The sequence below is a fragment of the Dysidea avara genome, chromosome 15 (assembly GCF_963678975.1).
Source record: "Dysidea avara chromosome 15, odDysAvar1.4, whole genome shotgun sequence".
NCBI lineage: Eukaryota > Metazoa > Porifera > Demospongiae > Dictyoceratida > Dysideidae > Dysidea > Dysidea avara.
Window position 1 is genome coordinate 5,557,077 of NC_089286.1, and position 17,692 is coordinate 5,574,768.

Genomic DNA, 17,692 nt, shown 5'->3' on the forward strand with positions numbered 1-17,692 from the left:
ACCACAGCCAGACTCTCTTAAAAGAGATTTGTGTGAGCACAGAAGGTTTTAAAAAAAACTCTAAACCTACATACAAAAATAGAAAATTTGTTGCAGTATTATATTATATACACATACACCATATTCTGCACACAGGTACTTGACTTGGAGGTGATCACTGCAGTAAATTTTGTAGTATTTCCTGCAACTGAAGTCTGCTGTGCTCCAGATCACGAAACGTCTTTTTTTCCATCGATCGGTGATGTACGCGGCGCCACCACCAAATATTATTAAACTACGTATACTCCATATTAAGAGTGGACAACCTCTCAAAGTTTGAGAGAGGGTTTTGGCTCAAAAGAATAACATTGCAAATTAGCTATGACGGTGAAAAATTGATCGAATACAAGTATATATATATATGTACCACTTTCACACCTCAGATCAAAGGAAAACCAGTGCATATATATATATCACATATTGTCTCGGCACTGGTTCAGAAAAGTTAACGAGACACATATCTCGTAAGCCAGTGCGTATTATATAGTTATACAACGGCCACGAGTGCTCTGCCTGATATAAACGCACGAGCCTGAGGGCCGTTAGGCCCGAAGGCAAGTGCGTTTATACAGGCAGAGCACGAGTGCACGTTGTATAACTGTTATGTACCACTCACCTAATAGGTGGGGAGAGTCTCACAAGACAGCTGTAACACTTATAAAGGCCAGGTTTCTAACATCGATTGTGGGTAACCAAGCTGGACGTTGCGATGACGTTCCCCCTGCAGCCACCTGAGATATTGAAAGCTAGTACGCTATGGGTTATATCACTAACCTGCATTCGCTGTTCGACTCTCATCATGTAGTGCTCAGCATGCCAGCGTGATCACTCAATCGCCATATAGACTAAGTGCCAGACTAATCACCATAGTGATTCTCTCGAGCGAAAAAAAGCAGCTAAATAGACGATTTAAGTAAACAAAACCTAACTACAAAACGATACTAGTCTAATTCTTACTATTCACACTGGCTAAACTCGAATCTGGTGGCATGACAAAACTGGTTACCACAATCGAACGTAAAGGTTAGTATTATTTAGAATATATTTGTTTTATTGAGTCATTGTCGAAGTGGACTACAGTTTAATCTGGGCTAAGATGGCACCAGACTAGTAAGGTGTATAAGTACGTTTATATATATGTAGACTAGAGTTGTGGCCACACGTGTTTTTTGTTTTTTTTTCCCGGGCTAGATGTAATGCCCTTTCCTACCACCCCCAGCACAAGAGGCAAACGTGCTGGACAAGAACTGAAAAGCGGGACATCTAAAAGTCCCTAGGGCCATTTGTTAGGCCCATTTCCGGGGAAGCATCTGGCCACACGTGTTGGCTTTTTCGATCGCCATTGGCTGCTTGTAAACATTATACATATTGGTGACGTTATGGCCCACAATCGACCTTTACATGTCAGGCTATAAAAGAATTCGAGTGATCTGTGAAGTGTCTTTCCACCTATTAGGTGAGGTGTCGTAGTGGTCTTCGCCACCGGCACTTGTGCTATGCTGCACAAAACCGCAGCCAGTGCAGTATCTGTATATTGCACTGCGGTCGGTGCATTATAACTTATAATGCACTCGTTGTGGTCTACAAAACCGCAACGAGTGCGTTATAAGTTATAATGCACTCGCTGCGGTCTGCAGCAGTGCAATATACAAATTATGGCACTGGCGGTGCCTTTGAACTGCCCACGCAGAGTGGTACATATCTCTTTTAGCCAGTGCGTATATCTCGTAACTCGAGATATTGCACACCTAATAGGAGTGCACGCTATATTCAGAAATCATTAGATTTCTTTGATGTTATACTTTATCTCTCTTCTCATATATAGGGAAGCAAGCAAACTGTGATTGTGGATTTGAATTTTGCCAAACAAGCTATGATCATGGATTCAATTTTAAAACATCAACAGTAGTTTGTTTTTTACTTTTGTAGATGTAGTGATTCAAGTAACATAACTAACACTAGTCTCTTAACATTGCTATATTAGCAAAAGTAAAATCAAACTACTGTTTGTTGTATTATAATTGGATCCCACAATCACAGTTTGTTTGGTAAAATTCAATCCCACAATCACAGCCTACTTGGTTTCCTATATAAGAGAAGGGTATAGCAATTAAACATTTTGCAATTAGGCAAGTCTGCATGCTAAAGTAGAACATATTAGTTATACCACAGGCACTTGTGATATAGCTATTACATACATATATAGCTATATATATAATAAAAATTCAAAGTATTTCGCGTTAGCTGTTTTCACTAGGAGAGATGGACAAATTTTGCTGCCACTCTAATGCTTTCTTGATTTGACCTACCCCTACACATGACTATAGTTTGTAAGTTGATTTGAAGAAATTGATTTTTCGGTTTGTGGACCCGGCCTATCTGTTTGCTGAATACTGTCGATTTGGTGGTAGCACAAGGGGTGACACACAGGCACTCATTGTAGGTAGATCTGTGACCGCAGTCAAAGTCTAAGACAAAGGTCAAGGCCACCAAAATCGTGCCAAATCAACGGTCAAGGGTAAAAATTTCCAACCACAATCAAAAAATACTGAAACATCATCGCTAAGTCACCGGTCAAAGATCAAAAAAGGCTCTTAGTTGCAGGTCAAAAAGAGTTCGACCACAGTCGCAGATCTACCTACAGTGAGTGCCTGTGTCACCCTCTTGTAGCACATGATGGCTTCCCTTTGAAACGGAAATCGTCTGTATTTTTCATAGTGGCTATTTTGGTTACAGAGGTGCTTTTCTAACAGTTATTGATTCGTACTGCTGCCAAAGCAAAAACTCTAATCCTTACGCGTGTAGTGGTGATGTTGAACAGGCAGCAGCATATCCCGAGTTGTATCCTAGCATTAAAATTACGTGCATGCTACAATTATGCTACACGTTTATTCAAATATGTTGGGGCGCTGTGGTGTGCGTGCTTTGATGGAAGCCGTACCCATGAGAGATGGCCACGATAAAGAAGGATCAAAGATAAAACAGTAAGACAGTAGCGCACACATCGTAGGTATTTAATTTTGTGAAAGGTTTTTTCTCCACAAAATTCGAAGCATTTCCGCCAAAGAAGCAAGGCTGTAGCTGTAGCCAGTTTTCCACTACACTTGACTGAACGCATCAGTGAGGCAGGCAGTGAGGCAGTAGAAAATTTGCTAAAGTAATATATATATTTTAAATTTCATAGCAAATCGTCGGAAATGTTTCAAGTTGTTCTGAAGACGTATTTGGGCTTGTTTATACCTGACCAATACTGTGAAATGGCCGTGAAGGATTTCTGAAGATGATTTTGGTTAGATTTTTCTTCATAGACCACACCCACACTTTCATCGTCCCTACTATACAGTACTATTGTACTGAATGATAATATTAAAATAAAGAAAAACAGCGCTTGGTGCGCTGCGCGCTCCAAGCACTGTTTTTGCAATTTTGTGTGTACTGGAGCTTTAGACAAGTGTGCCGACCACTGTGCTACCGCTGCTAACAACCCACCTCCCCTACTTTTCTACCTTATAAATGTTACTCAAGTAGTAGCAAGAGTTTTATAATATTGTAGGGAGTAGTAGTCTCAGTATAAGCAAGAGTCCATAATGGACTCTTCGTATAAGCTTATAGCAAGAAGAACGTAACCTATTAAAAGGTGAAGAAGAAACCAAAGCTGAACCCAGCCCTAACCCTAATGGTACTTTTTGCGGCCCTTGAAGTCGAATGCTCGGGGCAACTACTAGACATGAAAATAAAGACTTTCGGTTCAGTAACCACACTGCTTGAAACTTCATTGTTTACTAGAGTGGTATATCCCCAGTATATGGAACAGTTAATTGTTTGGTATTTTAGTAGTTTTTCAGTAAACCTGCATTCACTGATGTTTTACTGAGAGTTTAAAACTTAGAAAACAATTATGTTCCATATACTTAAAGTTACTGACACTTTACTATGGGTACAACTACAGTAAAGCAGCTCAACAAATTAGTAAACTAAGCACCTTTAAGCAGTGCCACTTCCTATTAAATATGCTAGATTAAGCTGGCATAGCACTCCAGCCTATCTATTAGACTTATGCTTTTTATTATGCTGGTATATTTGATGTAAAAAGACATGTACACTAAAGTAACATCATTCCTGGTCATGCATAAAGACAATAGCCACACAACACAGGTATGTACACAGTTCTGTAATGTGATATGAAGCTACACTGTTAGTAACTCCTACAGTTCCCATTACAATAAAACTATATATTGCACTGCATACCATGTGAAGTCAGTTATGCACAAGTTTATTGAAATGTTGTCAGTGATCTTCATAATAACAGTGATCCTCACTAAGAAACTGGTGATGGCTACTGAGCAGTGTAGTAAATATCAGTTTAAATCACCTTTCTACCCTGGTGAGTCTTGTGAGGACATCTATAATAAGAATCCTGAATCTCATGAGTGGTCAGGATATTACTGGATTACTAATGGTCCCAGCAGGGTGTACTGTGGGATGACTTATACTGGATCATCTTGTGAGGACATCTACAACAATAATCCTGAAACTGGTGACATGTCAGGATACTATCATATTAATCAGAGTCAATGGACATTTTGTAACATGACAGAAATTGCAGTAGCTTCTGGTGATGTTCTTTCCACATGTGCTGGTATGGGAGGAGGATGGAGAAGGATTGTTAACATCGATGTCAGCACAAGAGGTAATTGTCCCAGTGGATGGCGTAAAGGCACTTACTCTGGTGTTAGCTTCTGTCGTGTGGTCAGTGATAGTGATAGTACTTGTTCCTCTACAAACTTCTCCACTAATGGTACAAGTTATCAGAGAGTGTGTGGTAGAGCAAGAGGATACCAAAAAGGATGGTCAGTTGCTTTTGCTTTTAGTCCACAGACAATAGACTACTATGTTGATGGACTATCAATCACTCATGGTAACCCACGTCAACACATCTGGACATTTGCTAATGGACTTTTTGATGACTCACATGACTTTAACTGTCCATGTGCTGGTTCTGCATACTCTTCTCCTCCCTTTGTAGGAACTAACTATTACTGTGAATCAGGAGCTAATGATAATATTCGTAATGATTCTGCCTACTACTTCAATGACCCATTGTGGGACGGATCTGGTTGCATCACTAGCAACTGTTGTGACAACCCTACCCAACCATGGTTTTACCGAGAGTTGAATGGGACCACTACCGATGATATAGAAGCTAGGATTTGTAGAGGAGCTCGTTTTTCCACTGGCTCTGTCTTGATTGATCAGCTTGAACTCTATATACAGTAAACCATGTATCATGATGTAGCACATGTATTGTAGTAATTCAGTAGCATTCACCTTAGGCCCCTATTCGGTGATTATTAGTTTCTCATCCAGCCTTTAAATTATTATGATGCGGGCGGGAGGGTATTACCATTATGCCATTATTGTATAATATTAACACACTGATGTACAGACCTTGTCCAAATTGTCTTTCTTACTACAAACATTTCCTTCACCAGCTGATTCTACTTTTCGTGATCGCCAACTGTTTTTCGACAGTCAGCTGAAAGCCTGCTTTGATGAAGTCGATAGAGCACGATTGCAACTGGCACTGCAGCAATTTGCTAAGGAAAACAACAGTTCTCCTGGTGATATATAGCGAATTGTAGCGTTCATCACAAAAATTATAACAGTTTGGTATCACGTGTTCTTCTGAGCATGCGCAGAGTAAATAATGGCTTACCGTGCGGTAGCTTAAGAAGGATTCGGGCGGTGGATGAGAAACTAATAATCACCAAATAGGGGCCTTAGTATCAAGACACCCCACCCTTCGGCACAACGAACTTAGGGATTTTACTGCTGCCATCCTGTCAGAAGTCTGTACTGATGTGTGTGTTGAACCCCCTTTACAGTCTCTCTCTGGTGAAACACTCACATACGCTACTGCAAATCGTGAGGATGGAGCACGATTGGATGTTTCAGCTGTTGGGTTCTGGGGTGGTCACCACCAACGGGCTTTCTTTGATGTTAAGGTGTTTAATCCAACTGCTTCGTCATACCGTGCTACACCAGTGGCTTCATTGTATCGGAGATTTGAAAAGGAGAAACGTAGGAAATATGAGCAGAGGATTAGGGAGGTTGAGATGGGTTCATTTACCCCATTAGTCTTTTCAACGTTTGGTGGAACCAGTGGATGTACCAGCATCTTTTACAAACGTTTAGCCTACTTACTGTCCCTGAATGCTTGCATTGAATGGTCAGTAATGTGGCAGTTGCCTTTCAACATTTCTAAATGTAAAATACTACATATAGGTCAGTTTAATCCAAGATATTGTTATAAGATGGATGGGATGGATATTGTTAAGGTAAATGAGGAAAAGGATTTGGGGGTGTTGATTGATTGCAATCTCAAGTTTCATAGTCAGTGTTCGGCAGTGGTTAATAAGGCTAATAGACTTCTTGGCCTTATTAAACAGACCTTTTCGGATATTTCTGTAGATTCATTTACATGTTTATACAAATCAATAGTACGTCCTATTTTAGAATATGGTAACTTGGTTTGGGGACCTTACTATAAAACAGACATCCAAAAATTAGAAAAAATCCAACGGAAAGCAACTAGAATGATCAAATCTATAAGAAATCTTGACTACGAGGAACGATTGAAAGTACTTAACTTGCCATCATTACATTATAGACGTTATAGAGGTGACATGATTGCTGTCTACAATATGCTACATGATAAGTATGATATAGACCATTCTGATTTTTTTACTTTTTCACCCATTACCCATACCAGAGGTCATACATTTAAGCTATTTAAATATTTTTCAAGAACAGATGCCAGGAAATATTTTTTACAAGAAGAGTTGTTGAACCATGGAATAATTTACCCCAAGAAGTAGCATGTGCAGCATCAGTTGATGATTTTAAGAAATTGATTGACCAATATTCATCTAACACTATGTATAAATGTATGTAATTAGTCTACTTGTACTTTTTTTACCTGTTGATCAGGTGTAACAGGCTGTTTAGCCTTATAAATTACCTGTAAATAAATAATAATAATAAGAGAGAAGTTCCCTACAGCAGCGCGATGATTATTATGATTATTATTATTACTGAGCAGTCAGCCCTGCTGGTGTGCTCAGATTTGCCCGAATACATGTAACACAATTACAATAATGATTGTAGTCCAATTCTAAAAATGTCAGCATCTGCAACTTCAACAAGATCTACTGGTAAGGAGTTCCAATCATTAATTGTTCTTGAAAAATAACTATTTTGGTGTGCAGTGGTAGATACATGTGGTAAGATGTAGTGCAGTGGATGGTACTGTCTCGTGGATCGTGATGTTGGTAGGTAGTACGGAGGAATTGTAAGTGATATTTGTTGGTAAAAAATTTTGTGTAAAGTTTGTAGTCGAGATAATTTGATGTCTTGGCTACGTTGTCGCATCAGCTTCTCGTTGCTCCGCTCAGCGATTACGTGCCTTAGGGGGGGCGCGCTCCCACAGTGGTTGTCCCATCAGCCATAGGGCACTCGACCTTGTACTATCAGAGGGTCGGGTGCCTTCCCCCTAATTATTTAAATTGCTCCCTTATTCTCAGTCCAATTTTTGTCTAGCACTTCAACATCTAGTGCTAGTGGTGGTGGCAAGGGGTACTGGTTACCCCGGGGAAAAAAAAAACAAAAAAAAAAAAACAGTAGGAAGTCTGGATGCTTTTGAGCTTAATATTACGTAAGGGTTATGAAAGGTGGTGAAAAGAGTAAAACCCACATTTTACGGTTACGGGCTCGATACGGTCACGTGATTTATGGCAACGTTACCAAAGTGTACAAACTGCAGTTGTTCTTAACACTGAGACTACTATTACAGATTTTATAAAGCGTTAAATCATTGCTAAAGGATTCAGCTATTTATTGGTTTGTGACTGAAGGTTAGTCGTTTCGTACAACCGAAGGTGTGAAGGAACGCGAAATTTGTGTTCAAAAACTAGTGTGAGGGTTTTAGTGCATAGGGTGTATTACCTACGAAGTTTTAGAAGTGCTGAACAGTTTCACCACATAGTAATAAATACAAAATAATTATTTTTAGCACTGTACAGCAGTTACTTTCCTTAAGCGAAGCGAAAGAATGGCTACATGACGGTAGTGGCTGTGGGGGTTTTCCTGGCTTTGTGAAAACGAGTCTAGCGACACATGCTATACTAAAGAAAAGTTCATACCTTCGAGAGTGCTAAAAAAAAGTATGAACGAATTGAACAAGCCACCTGTTTTCGAGAAAACTCTGGGCGAATTCGACACTGTTACATTTTAGATCAAACAAATTTGACCATGTTAAGAAGGTACCAAGGTATAGCATGTCTGACCTAGGTCTGACCAGTTTTACAAATGCTATGAAGTAGCAGTCCTATCATTGAGTAGTTATATGACAAGCAGGAATGTAATAATTTGACAAAAACAGTTTTATAGCCATTCCAATTATCATGACTTGACAGCTCATAACTTGTCTTGTTAATAAGGTGCAACTTGAAACTACTTTGTCAGCTACAGCAGCTGCATAGCATAGTGTTGTTGTGTTAAAGTTTCACACAAATGCATATATGGTAGAAAAAGTTATGAGTTATCAAACTTAGAAATCTAGAAAGGCTGGTTAGATCAGTTCACATGTCAGGGTTATTACACTCAATCTTAAGCCTGTTACACAAATGGTAAGGTTTAAGAGCTAACTAGGTGCTTTTTGGTTAGTATTAAGTTTATCATTATATCATTAAATAGCACCTTGCACATAGGTGCATATCCATGGATGGAGAATATCATGAATTCCACAGTACACCTATTGTGGGACTATTAGTAATCCAGTAATATCCTAACCACTCATGAGATTCAAGATTCTTATTATAGATGTCCTCACAAGACTCACCAGGGTAGAAAGATGATACTTACTATACTGCTTAGTAGCCATCACCAGTTCTGTATTACTTTTTATTTGACAGGGAATTTGAAGTTTAGACAAAAATAGTAGAATTTTAGTTGTGATACATGCTAGTAGAAGCCTTTCAATGACCACATTGAATTCTTTTCATTGATCAGTAGAAAGTATTCTGTGTAACACTATATCATCCTTTGTTAAATAGCTGTGAACGTAAACATCATGTCCCAACCAGCTGCAGTTTTCTATGTTTTATGCTAGCTGTATGTGGCTAAGGCATCCTACTAAATATGGTATAAAGTGGAGAGCAAAGTTGGTATGGTTGCCAAAGATTTGGGCTCCATTACAACATGCAAATAATAAATGGCTTCATTCCTCACATTATACTAGTGTAAGGTAATCCAGCTATCATCTTCTTGTCATACATGTTCTAATGTACAATGTTACCATGTCACAGCAGCTAGGACTGCTGATTATGGCCTCTTTGCAGATGTTCCCTGTAAAAACCATCTGTATATTGGTGTAGCTAAGGTGGCTCGGGTATATGTCACACAGTGGGGGAAATTCCAAACTAGATTGAACAGTTAGCAAACATGCTGTGTAAACAGTGGCAGATTCAGAATTTTGAATGGGGATTCTGAATAATGATATGTTGGTAGTGCAGCTGTATACATAGTTATAGAATAAGGCATCGTGTGCATACCCAAGAAAATTTGAGAATTTATAGAAACTCTGATGTTAGATTTTAGGCTAATTTTAGTAAACAGTCACAGTAAATCTGTAGAACATCTAAGCAATAGCTTTGATTGTTCTGTTAGAGTATCTTGATCATTTTTAATGCAGTGCGGTGGGTGGTGAAAGGTAAAGTGTTGCTGAGGGTTCTATAACGGATACTGGTTCAATGCAATTGCTTGTACACTACTGAAATACAGTGGCATATTTTGCTATGAATACAACATTAATGAAGCAAGTTAGACTGCCATTAAGCTAAATTCAAAAGGGGGTTTCTGTTGAAAGCTCAGAAATCCACCTAGATCTGCCACTAATTTCTTCATACCAGTCTGTTCTTGATCATCTGTCTTTGTGTGCAATGGTTTCATCTTATGCCAGTAGTGTGGCTTTATATGTAACCAGGCCTGCGAAAACAGGGCACATGTGGGTAGATAAAATTTGCCTACTTTCAAACTTTCATGACTCATACAGTGTTATATGAAGGACAAGGATGTATATGGGTACTTGACAATCCCAAACTATTATAAAATGAAGCAACTTGGCTCCAAGCAACTTATATATATGAAGTGAATTTTACAGCCGGGCGGTATTCGTCCATCTCCAGTACTGGTATGGTGGTAGGTTGTTCAGTACAATAATAAGCATTAACGAGTGTACAGACATGTATTAATGGGTTAACTGATAGTCATTAAAGATGAGTCAAGCTAACTACTTTTTTAAAAAAAACCATGATCAATCTCACGAAAATGCTATTTTTATGCTTGGCAACACATTTCTTCATTATCTAACTAGATTATAGAATTATCAGTTAACAGAACACTTAACTAATTGCTCTACGTTTAGTATTTGAATGTTTATTTCTATCATTTTAGTTGCAACTTTATACATCCATTTCACACATTGTTTCTATGTAATGAATTTTTTCAGACATGCATGTCTGAACACCAGGTGGTCACCAGGGGCTCTTATAACTGAGGTATGTACCACTATACTATTACAGTACTTGATCCACTGGATTAATTTCTAAGTATGAAGTAATGAAGTAACTACATGAGTTTAACTAAAGAGTTCAACTACAGGAACTACATGAGTTCAATTGTTGCATTTGATTTTAGCTTTTGGCACCTAGTGTTCTATCACTGTGCACATGCCTCCCTAAATCCTTATCAAATTAAAATTATAATCTGGTATATATGTATAGTGCTGTGCACATTCTGCTAAATAACTTTTATGTCATCATCTTATGGCCATGCACATATTACACATTTAACTAGCTATTTATGTACTGATATAACACAAGTTACAGAATGCAAATACTCTATTGCATTATTATTAGCAGAAGAGCCAGTATCTTAGCAATCCATAAATGTCTAATGAGACTTCTTCCAAATGTATTAGGGGTCTGAGGGGAAACAATGGTGGCATTGCCGTCAAGCCCTTCCATCTACTCTTCCAATCCTGGTTCAGGGTCAGACATTGCTTAGTTGGAAAAGGGAGGAAGAGGTTATTGTATGTTGTATTCAAACAAATAACTGATGATAATTGTAGTCTGTAAATGTGTTATGGTTGTTGTTGTGTGTAAAAGAAAAGATTTAATACTCAGTGATAAAACTGTTCGTCTGCGTGGAAGTGTATATGACTGACACACTTACGTAGTTTACTAGTCACATATAGAAAAGAATAATTTAGTCAGCCACAATACATTTCTGACTTCAATGTCTTTCATCAGCTACGCATATACTTTTTTTCAGTGTTTAAAGACAAAGAACAGAGAGGAAAAAGGTTTGCTGGGATGTGTGCAGTGAGGGTGATTGGCAATATGCAGGTATGTAAAATATTATTTAAGTGTATTTGACTTACTTGTTGATTGTCTTTGTATAGGGTGGCTACTATGTTATGGCGGGAGGTGGAATATGCCAGGCAGTGTTTGGAGACTGGTCTTTTTTGAGAAATGAAGAAAAAGGGATATAAAACAAATCATAATGTGGAATGTATTTTCAACTCGCATAGTTATGTTGTGGTCTTTTAATAACTGTATATTATGTAATGTCAGCTGGTAATCTGTTTGTGATTTCTGCTGTTTGTTTTGAAGGGTAGGAGTGACTAATTTTATTTGAGGCACTGAAATTTGCTAAAACTAAATGGAATTGTACATGTAGCATTTACTGGATAAATAGTCATGGTGTAGGCTTACCGTGTTAGCAAATGTTGCACGAAGGCTTGACCGTGTAAATTCCTTCCCTCACATGTTTAATGAAATATACAAACTGTAGCTATATGCCACAAAGGACTGTTTAGTGGTATATACACGAACATTTCTATACACACATGCATGCAGAACTCAAGCAAGACATCATCACTGGTAACTAGGTTTGTGATACAGCTAACAGAATTTACTCTAACAAAGCAGTCACATATACGTCTTATATTTAATTAAGAAACTAATCATATAACAAATCTGAGATTGTTGAAGGTTAACTACACATGTAACTACAGAACTCCAGTGATTATGAAATGGTTTTGTTTCATATAAGAGTCACTATGTATAGGTATATGCATATGGTCACAGTTGACAACATGGCATGGTGGTGTAGTAGAACTGGCTACACCAGACCAAACTGTTGTCCAATCTCAAGTACACAGAAAAATTTGGAATTTTCAACTAGAGTAGGGAACATAACATACTGATAAAAAGTACTGAAACAAGCTGGAGTATATAGTACACGATCTTAAATCACAGCATAACGAATAAGAAGTGTTATATCCCTACTGTGCATTTCCATTATGGTATCTTGAACACAGTAGGAATGTAACACTTCTTATTGTTTTACTGTGATTTAATATCGTGCACTACTCCAGCTTGTTTCAATACTTTTTATCGATGTGTTATGGTCCCTACTCTAGTTGAAAATTCCAAATTTTTCTGTATACTTGTTTGTTAACTTTTTTTACAAATAATTATTATGACTGGTGAACCCACACATACTGCATCTGAATTTCCATTACGCTTTGTTGTCGGCTATGTTCAACCCGAAGTACGAATCAAGAACTGTTTGAAAAGCACCTCTGCTATCAAAATAGCCACTATGAAAAATACAGATGATTTCTGTTACAAAGGGAAGCCATCTATGGTGGCACTGAAGGGTCAAGCCCCATTATCAAGTTATGCTTGTCTGTAGGAATCAGTCATTCAGTTACTTACTCACTCAGTCAGTCTGTAGAAAATTTAGTATTTTATAATATTGCATTTCTGATACAAATGTACTAGAAATGCAATATTATAAAGTACTGAAATTGCCAGATGACAACACCAATAATTTCCTAATTTTCTGATGCTAAATCATGTATTAATAGATGGCTGACAACTTTTGATGCTATTCAACAGCAGCAGTCTTTTCACTACTGCACCATGTTGCCTTAAATTTGCTTTCCCATATGATTGTTTGCAATACATTCTTTTTCCTTTTTTAATCACAACCTTATGTCCATCCAAACTTGGTAATGACACACAACTGGTTGACCTGATGATGTTCTTTATACCAGCTGTATGCCATTACTCCTCCCACCCTGGCCCCGGCTGTATGCCACTCAACATACATAACACCATTGTTGTATTTCATACTGGACCAACATCTTCTTTACTCTACTAGGCCTGAGCCTATTATGCTTTTGAGCAATGCTCAAATTTTCCCCTGTTATGCTCAAGTTATGCCCAGTTGTGTCCCATTATGTTTCAAATATGCTCATATAAGATATGTGTCTTGACTGCTTTATTAGAATATTCTAATGCATCTCTGAATGTTCTAGTTAACTGATCTTTACTTCACAACGTAGTTGTAAATCTGATTTTTACTGTGTTTGCACACCATCCCATTCTGCATCATACAAAATAGGCAGTTTCAGCTTCTCTGATAATCAATGCACAAAAACTGTGCCCATTATGTTGGCATCATGCTCATCGCTTTGGATACCTAGCTATTATGTCCCAAATTATTCTGGCGCAGGCTTATATATACTTCATCATAATTCATTACACTTAACATGTCTAAGATATGAGGGCTGCAATAGTAGTACTATAAGCAGTATACAATATTATACAGAGTAAGGAGAGTATCTAACTAGTAGAACATTAAATTAAAACCTCAATCTGTTCTTTACAATAGAGGCTTCACCATATTCAATACCTATCAACCATATCCTTTGCTCTTATATTATACCACATGTTACATATCACAAATGCATTGACAACTTAATTATCTCTAACATATACGTACACAAGTAATACAAAGTACATACAATACAGCAATGATATGTGATCAGTTATACAATTGAATAATATGTAGTACAAAGTTAACTGTTGTACACATAACAAGCAGAAGCAATGTTTAGTTTCTCCTTTACAAGAAGCCATTTCTCTCCATCTCTTTCCCATCTTAACTGTCCACACCCACTTAACATGGTGTTAAACCATTTCAATATCTCTTCTTCACTCTGAACTGTACTGTCGTCTTTATTAGAGCATACATGAAAGTTCTCATTAAAGGCAGTGATAATTTCCTGTACAGACATTTAATAATACATACAGAATGTTATACACACACACACCTGCTCCATAGCATTGAATATAGATACATGTTCTTGTTGTACAGTAGAGAATGTGGGCTGCATCTGTAATAGACATGTAACACATTTAACATACCACTACTAAACAGCTTACCATAAATAACGGATCACAATATGGTGAGTTGTACTCTTCAACCATAACTTCTGCATTGAATGTTACCATCTTTCCTGTCTTACTCTTACGATTAGAAAAATGTCTGTTGTCTGTTTGTAACATGCTGTTGACTACTTCATCTTCACTGCTCAAATACTGTGAGAAGAAAGTGATGCTTCAATAACTGGTTGTAAACACAGTCTTTTAAAACACTCACCACTTCAATATCATCATCAGACAACACATCATAACCACCAGGGATGACCACAAACACTTCATCTTCTCCTACTTCAGGTCTCATACACCTTGCCATGTTTGAGGACACTGTTCTCACAGCCAAACTCAATACTACAGCCAGTGAGCCAGACTCAACACTACAACCAAACTCAACACTTCAGCCAAACTCAACACTACAGCAACACTACTATATATAGTCATTGAAAATCTCTCAAGGTATAAAAAAAATCACTCAAGGTAGAAAAAACTCTTGATCAACTTTGCAGTTAGGCAGAAAAAATCTCAAGGTTTTGGAGCTGTCTTTATCACTCTGGCATCCCTTAAGACATATATGGATGCTTTGAGAGATTTCACAAGCTCACTGAAAACTAAACAAAAGAAATCTTTTGATTGATATTTTACTATTTAAAACAGTACAATGATGATCATGAATTACTGCAAAGAGAAGATTGGGCTACGCTACTGAACAGTTTACAGTATCATAATACACTGCTGTAATAAAAACTACAACATACATCATCTTCTGAAAAATCATCGTATTCATCTTCATCAAAGAAGTCATCAGGATTAGAGAAGTCATCACTAAGGCCATACCTATTGGATTTTATGTTGCACGGGCCCGACCGACTGTCTTTTTTCATGACCTGAAATGATAATCACGTGATATAGGATCACGTGTGCCAAGATGGTCAATCTCGTATATTGTATTAATGCTTTACAGTGACCAGCACTGAAGGTCTGCAGCAACATGTGCTGCAGCCTTATGTGCTAGTGAAAATCAGCTATTGGGATAACCAGGCTCCTCTAGGGATTAAACCCTTCAAAAGGTTGAGCTTTAATGGTGAATATACTCCAAACGAAATAGTTCTTATATTCAAGAGGTTTGATTCATTGTACAGCAATACATTATGGTGCTGCAGAACACCCTATATGTTTAACGTTTTTTGTAGTTGTTGCTCTTTTTGTATGGTTCATAATACTTTAATTTTCTATTATGTACTAATTATTATTATCATTATCAAATCGACCTACCTACCCAAATTTTCTGAGGTTTTGCCCGCGCAACATAAGATCCAGTAGGTATGGCCTAAGCATTGCAGGATCTTCAGCAGTCAACAAGTCTAGTGCTTCTTCTGTTATGATGGTCTCAGCATCTGGTAGGTCGTAGTTGTAGTACTCATCACCAGCTGCTATCTGTACGGCTTCATCTCCATTGGTGATTTGTTTGTGCCTCGCTTCCCAGCTCTCTTCAGTCAGTGGAGCTGTATGATACCAGGGACGTACCGAGGGGGGTTTCCAGGGGTTTCAGGAAACCCCTTTGGATTTTACACACTACTTGAAACATTAAGAAATTGAGACTTCAGGTTTCCAGAATCTGAAATCTGTCATGGAACAGGACACATTTAGCTAAGTTAAATAATAGTTTGCAACATGATAGCAACACTTATAGCATTGTTCTGAATTATGATTTTGGTGAAAAGATCGAGATACTCTAATAGAGCAGTCAGGTAAATACTCTAATATAACAGCCACTTAGCTGTAGTGGAAACCCCTTTTCAAAATTCCTGCGTACGCCCCTGGATACTATGCACATATGTAATATCTCATACCCAATTCCAAAGCAAAGTCAAGACAAGGGTGATAACTAAGATATAGCTCATGCAAGCAATTATGCTGGGATATAACTATTTTATATCCAGTGTGAATTATAGCGTACAAACCATGATTATAGCAATGTATTCTAATTAATTAGCTAATGCAAATATACAAGTCTCTCAATCAAGATGCTTGCAACAAACAGTGATAATGACTACCATGATGCTCATGTAATACAGACACATTGGGACCAGTAGACCAAATTATCAAATTGTCCAACCTTGGTCATACAAAGGATTATTTTGGTGCAGATAAATTAGTATGCATGCTGGTATACCAGCATCTCCATTTCATCCATCCATCCACTGTACACATTGTAATACTTTATGCACACAGTTTCTGATACACTGATGTGAATTTGCTCAAGGAGAACCCTCAGCATCATTACCACATAGCCATGTACACACATACGTACATATTGTAGACTTCAAATTTCAATTATATATATACAAATGATTGAATTGGCTATTCTGTTTAGTCAACAGGATATATAACAATTAAGTGTATACCAGGCATGTGGTAGTCGTAACCATATACATAATAAGTCTGCATTAAAGGTCAATTACATTTGTTTGTCATGATATAAAAAGCTGTAACTATCATTTTTTTGCTTGGAGAGACACACCTATTTAAAGATTGTGAACTTGATAAAGTGCTCGCATAGTTATTGTATTACACAAACACATGTACACCCACACAGTGTATTCATGATTGATCGGATTACTTCAGGAATGTAATCATAAATACATTAATTAAATGCAGTCATTATCGTAATCATAGAAAGCAAGGTAATTGTAATCAATTACTATCCTCCCATGTCTGGTGTACATTATTCTGTTAGACTGATTGAAATATGTCTACATGACCCATCCATGCCACATGTACGTACACGTATAGGACTGAATTTTATAGTGTCTGGTATGACCAGTTAATTGCCGCAGCTACTATATATCACTTTCAGCAAGGTAAATCCTGCAGCTACTACACAAAGGCAACTACTATGGGCTGGTGTGGAAGCAGCCCGCAACATAAAACATGCATGGATTCATGAGTGACCGACCTTGTTTAATCATCCTTCAATGTTATCATTCATTATAACACAATTTCCCTTTGCATCCTCCAACTGTCAAATCCAATTGCATTCCGGACTACACTTCGTTGTTTTCTTTTATGTAAACTCTGTATTTTAATCTGTTCTGTTTTTGTCTGCATGTTGTTGTAATTGTTAATGTATTGTGTATAGATGTAACTATGTGTATTTGCATGTTTGTGTGGGGAGCACTTTTGCAGGCAATGCTTTCTATGTATCTATGTCTTTGACAAAATTGATAATCTAACTTCTCTCAAAAATGCTATTTCGTGGCTTGAATCAACTTTTTCACCCAGTTTCTGCTTCAAACGTG

General features: G+C 37.6%; 2 protein-coding genes and 1 long non-coding RNA gene across 4 annotated transcripts; 2 read left to right on the top strand and 1 right to left on the bottom strand.

The window, feature by feature from the left end:
- Positions 1 to 4,295: 4,295 nt before the first annotated feature.
- On the top strand, positions 4,296 to 7,058 carry LOC136245772 (uncharacterized). The gene has a single exon (XM_066037250.1). The coding sequence runs from the start codon at positions 4,303 to 4,305 to the stop codon at positions 5,314 to 5,316; it is 1,014 nt and encodes a 337-aa protein (XP_065893322.1). The 5' UTR covers positions 4,296 to 4,302; the 3' UTR covers positions 5,317 to 7,058.
- Positions 7,059 to 7,123: 65 nt separating this feature from the next.
- On the top strand, positions 7,124 to 11,741 carry LOC136245414 (uncharacterized). Of its 2 annotated transcripts, none has more exons than XR_010695847.1 (3): positions 7,124 to 11,182; positions 11,431 to 11,504; positions 11,561 to 11,741. It is a non-coding gene; the product is annotated as an uncharacterized lncRNA (long non-coding RNA). The 2 variants fall into 2 exon arrangements; XR_010695848.1 differs by having other exon boundaries at positions 7,124 to 7,952.
- Positions 11,742 to 13,893: 2,152 nt separating this feature from the next.
- On the bottom strand, positions 13,894 to 14,748 carry LOC136246010 (uncharacterized). The gene is made up of 4 exons (XM_066037465.1): positions 14,614 to 14,748; positions 14,397 to 14,552; positions 14,285 to 14,347; positions 13,894 to 14,236 (listed from the first exon to the last, which is right to left on the bottom strand). The coding sequence occupies exons 1-4, from the start codon at positions 14,707 to 14,709 to the stop codon at positions 14,030 to 14,032; spliced, it is 522 nt and encodes a 173-aa protein (XP_065893537.1). The 5' UTR covers positions 14,710 to 14,748; the 3' UTR covers positions 13,894 to 14,029.
- Positions 14,749 to 17,692: the final 2,944 nt, after the last annotated feature.

Excerpts from the sequence above, each read along its gene's own strand:
- LOC136245772 (XM_066037250.1), top strand. The coding sequence starts at position 4,303 with ATGCACAAGTTTATTGAAATGTTGTCAGTGATCTTCATAATAACAGTG.
- LOC136246010 (XM_066037465.1), bottom strand. The coding sequence starts at position 14,709 with ATGGCAAGGTGTATGAGACCTGAAGTAGGAGAAGATGAAGTGTTTGTG. Across the intron at positions 14,553-14,613 it reads CTGATGATGATATTGAAGTG|TATTTGAGCAGTGAAGATGA; the intron begins GTGAGTGTTTTA and ends TTCTTCTCACAG. Across the intron at positions 14,348-14,396 it reads ATTGTGATCCGTTATTTATG|ATGCAGCCCACATTCTCTAC; the intron begins GTAAGCTGTTTA and ends TGTCTATTACAG.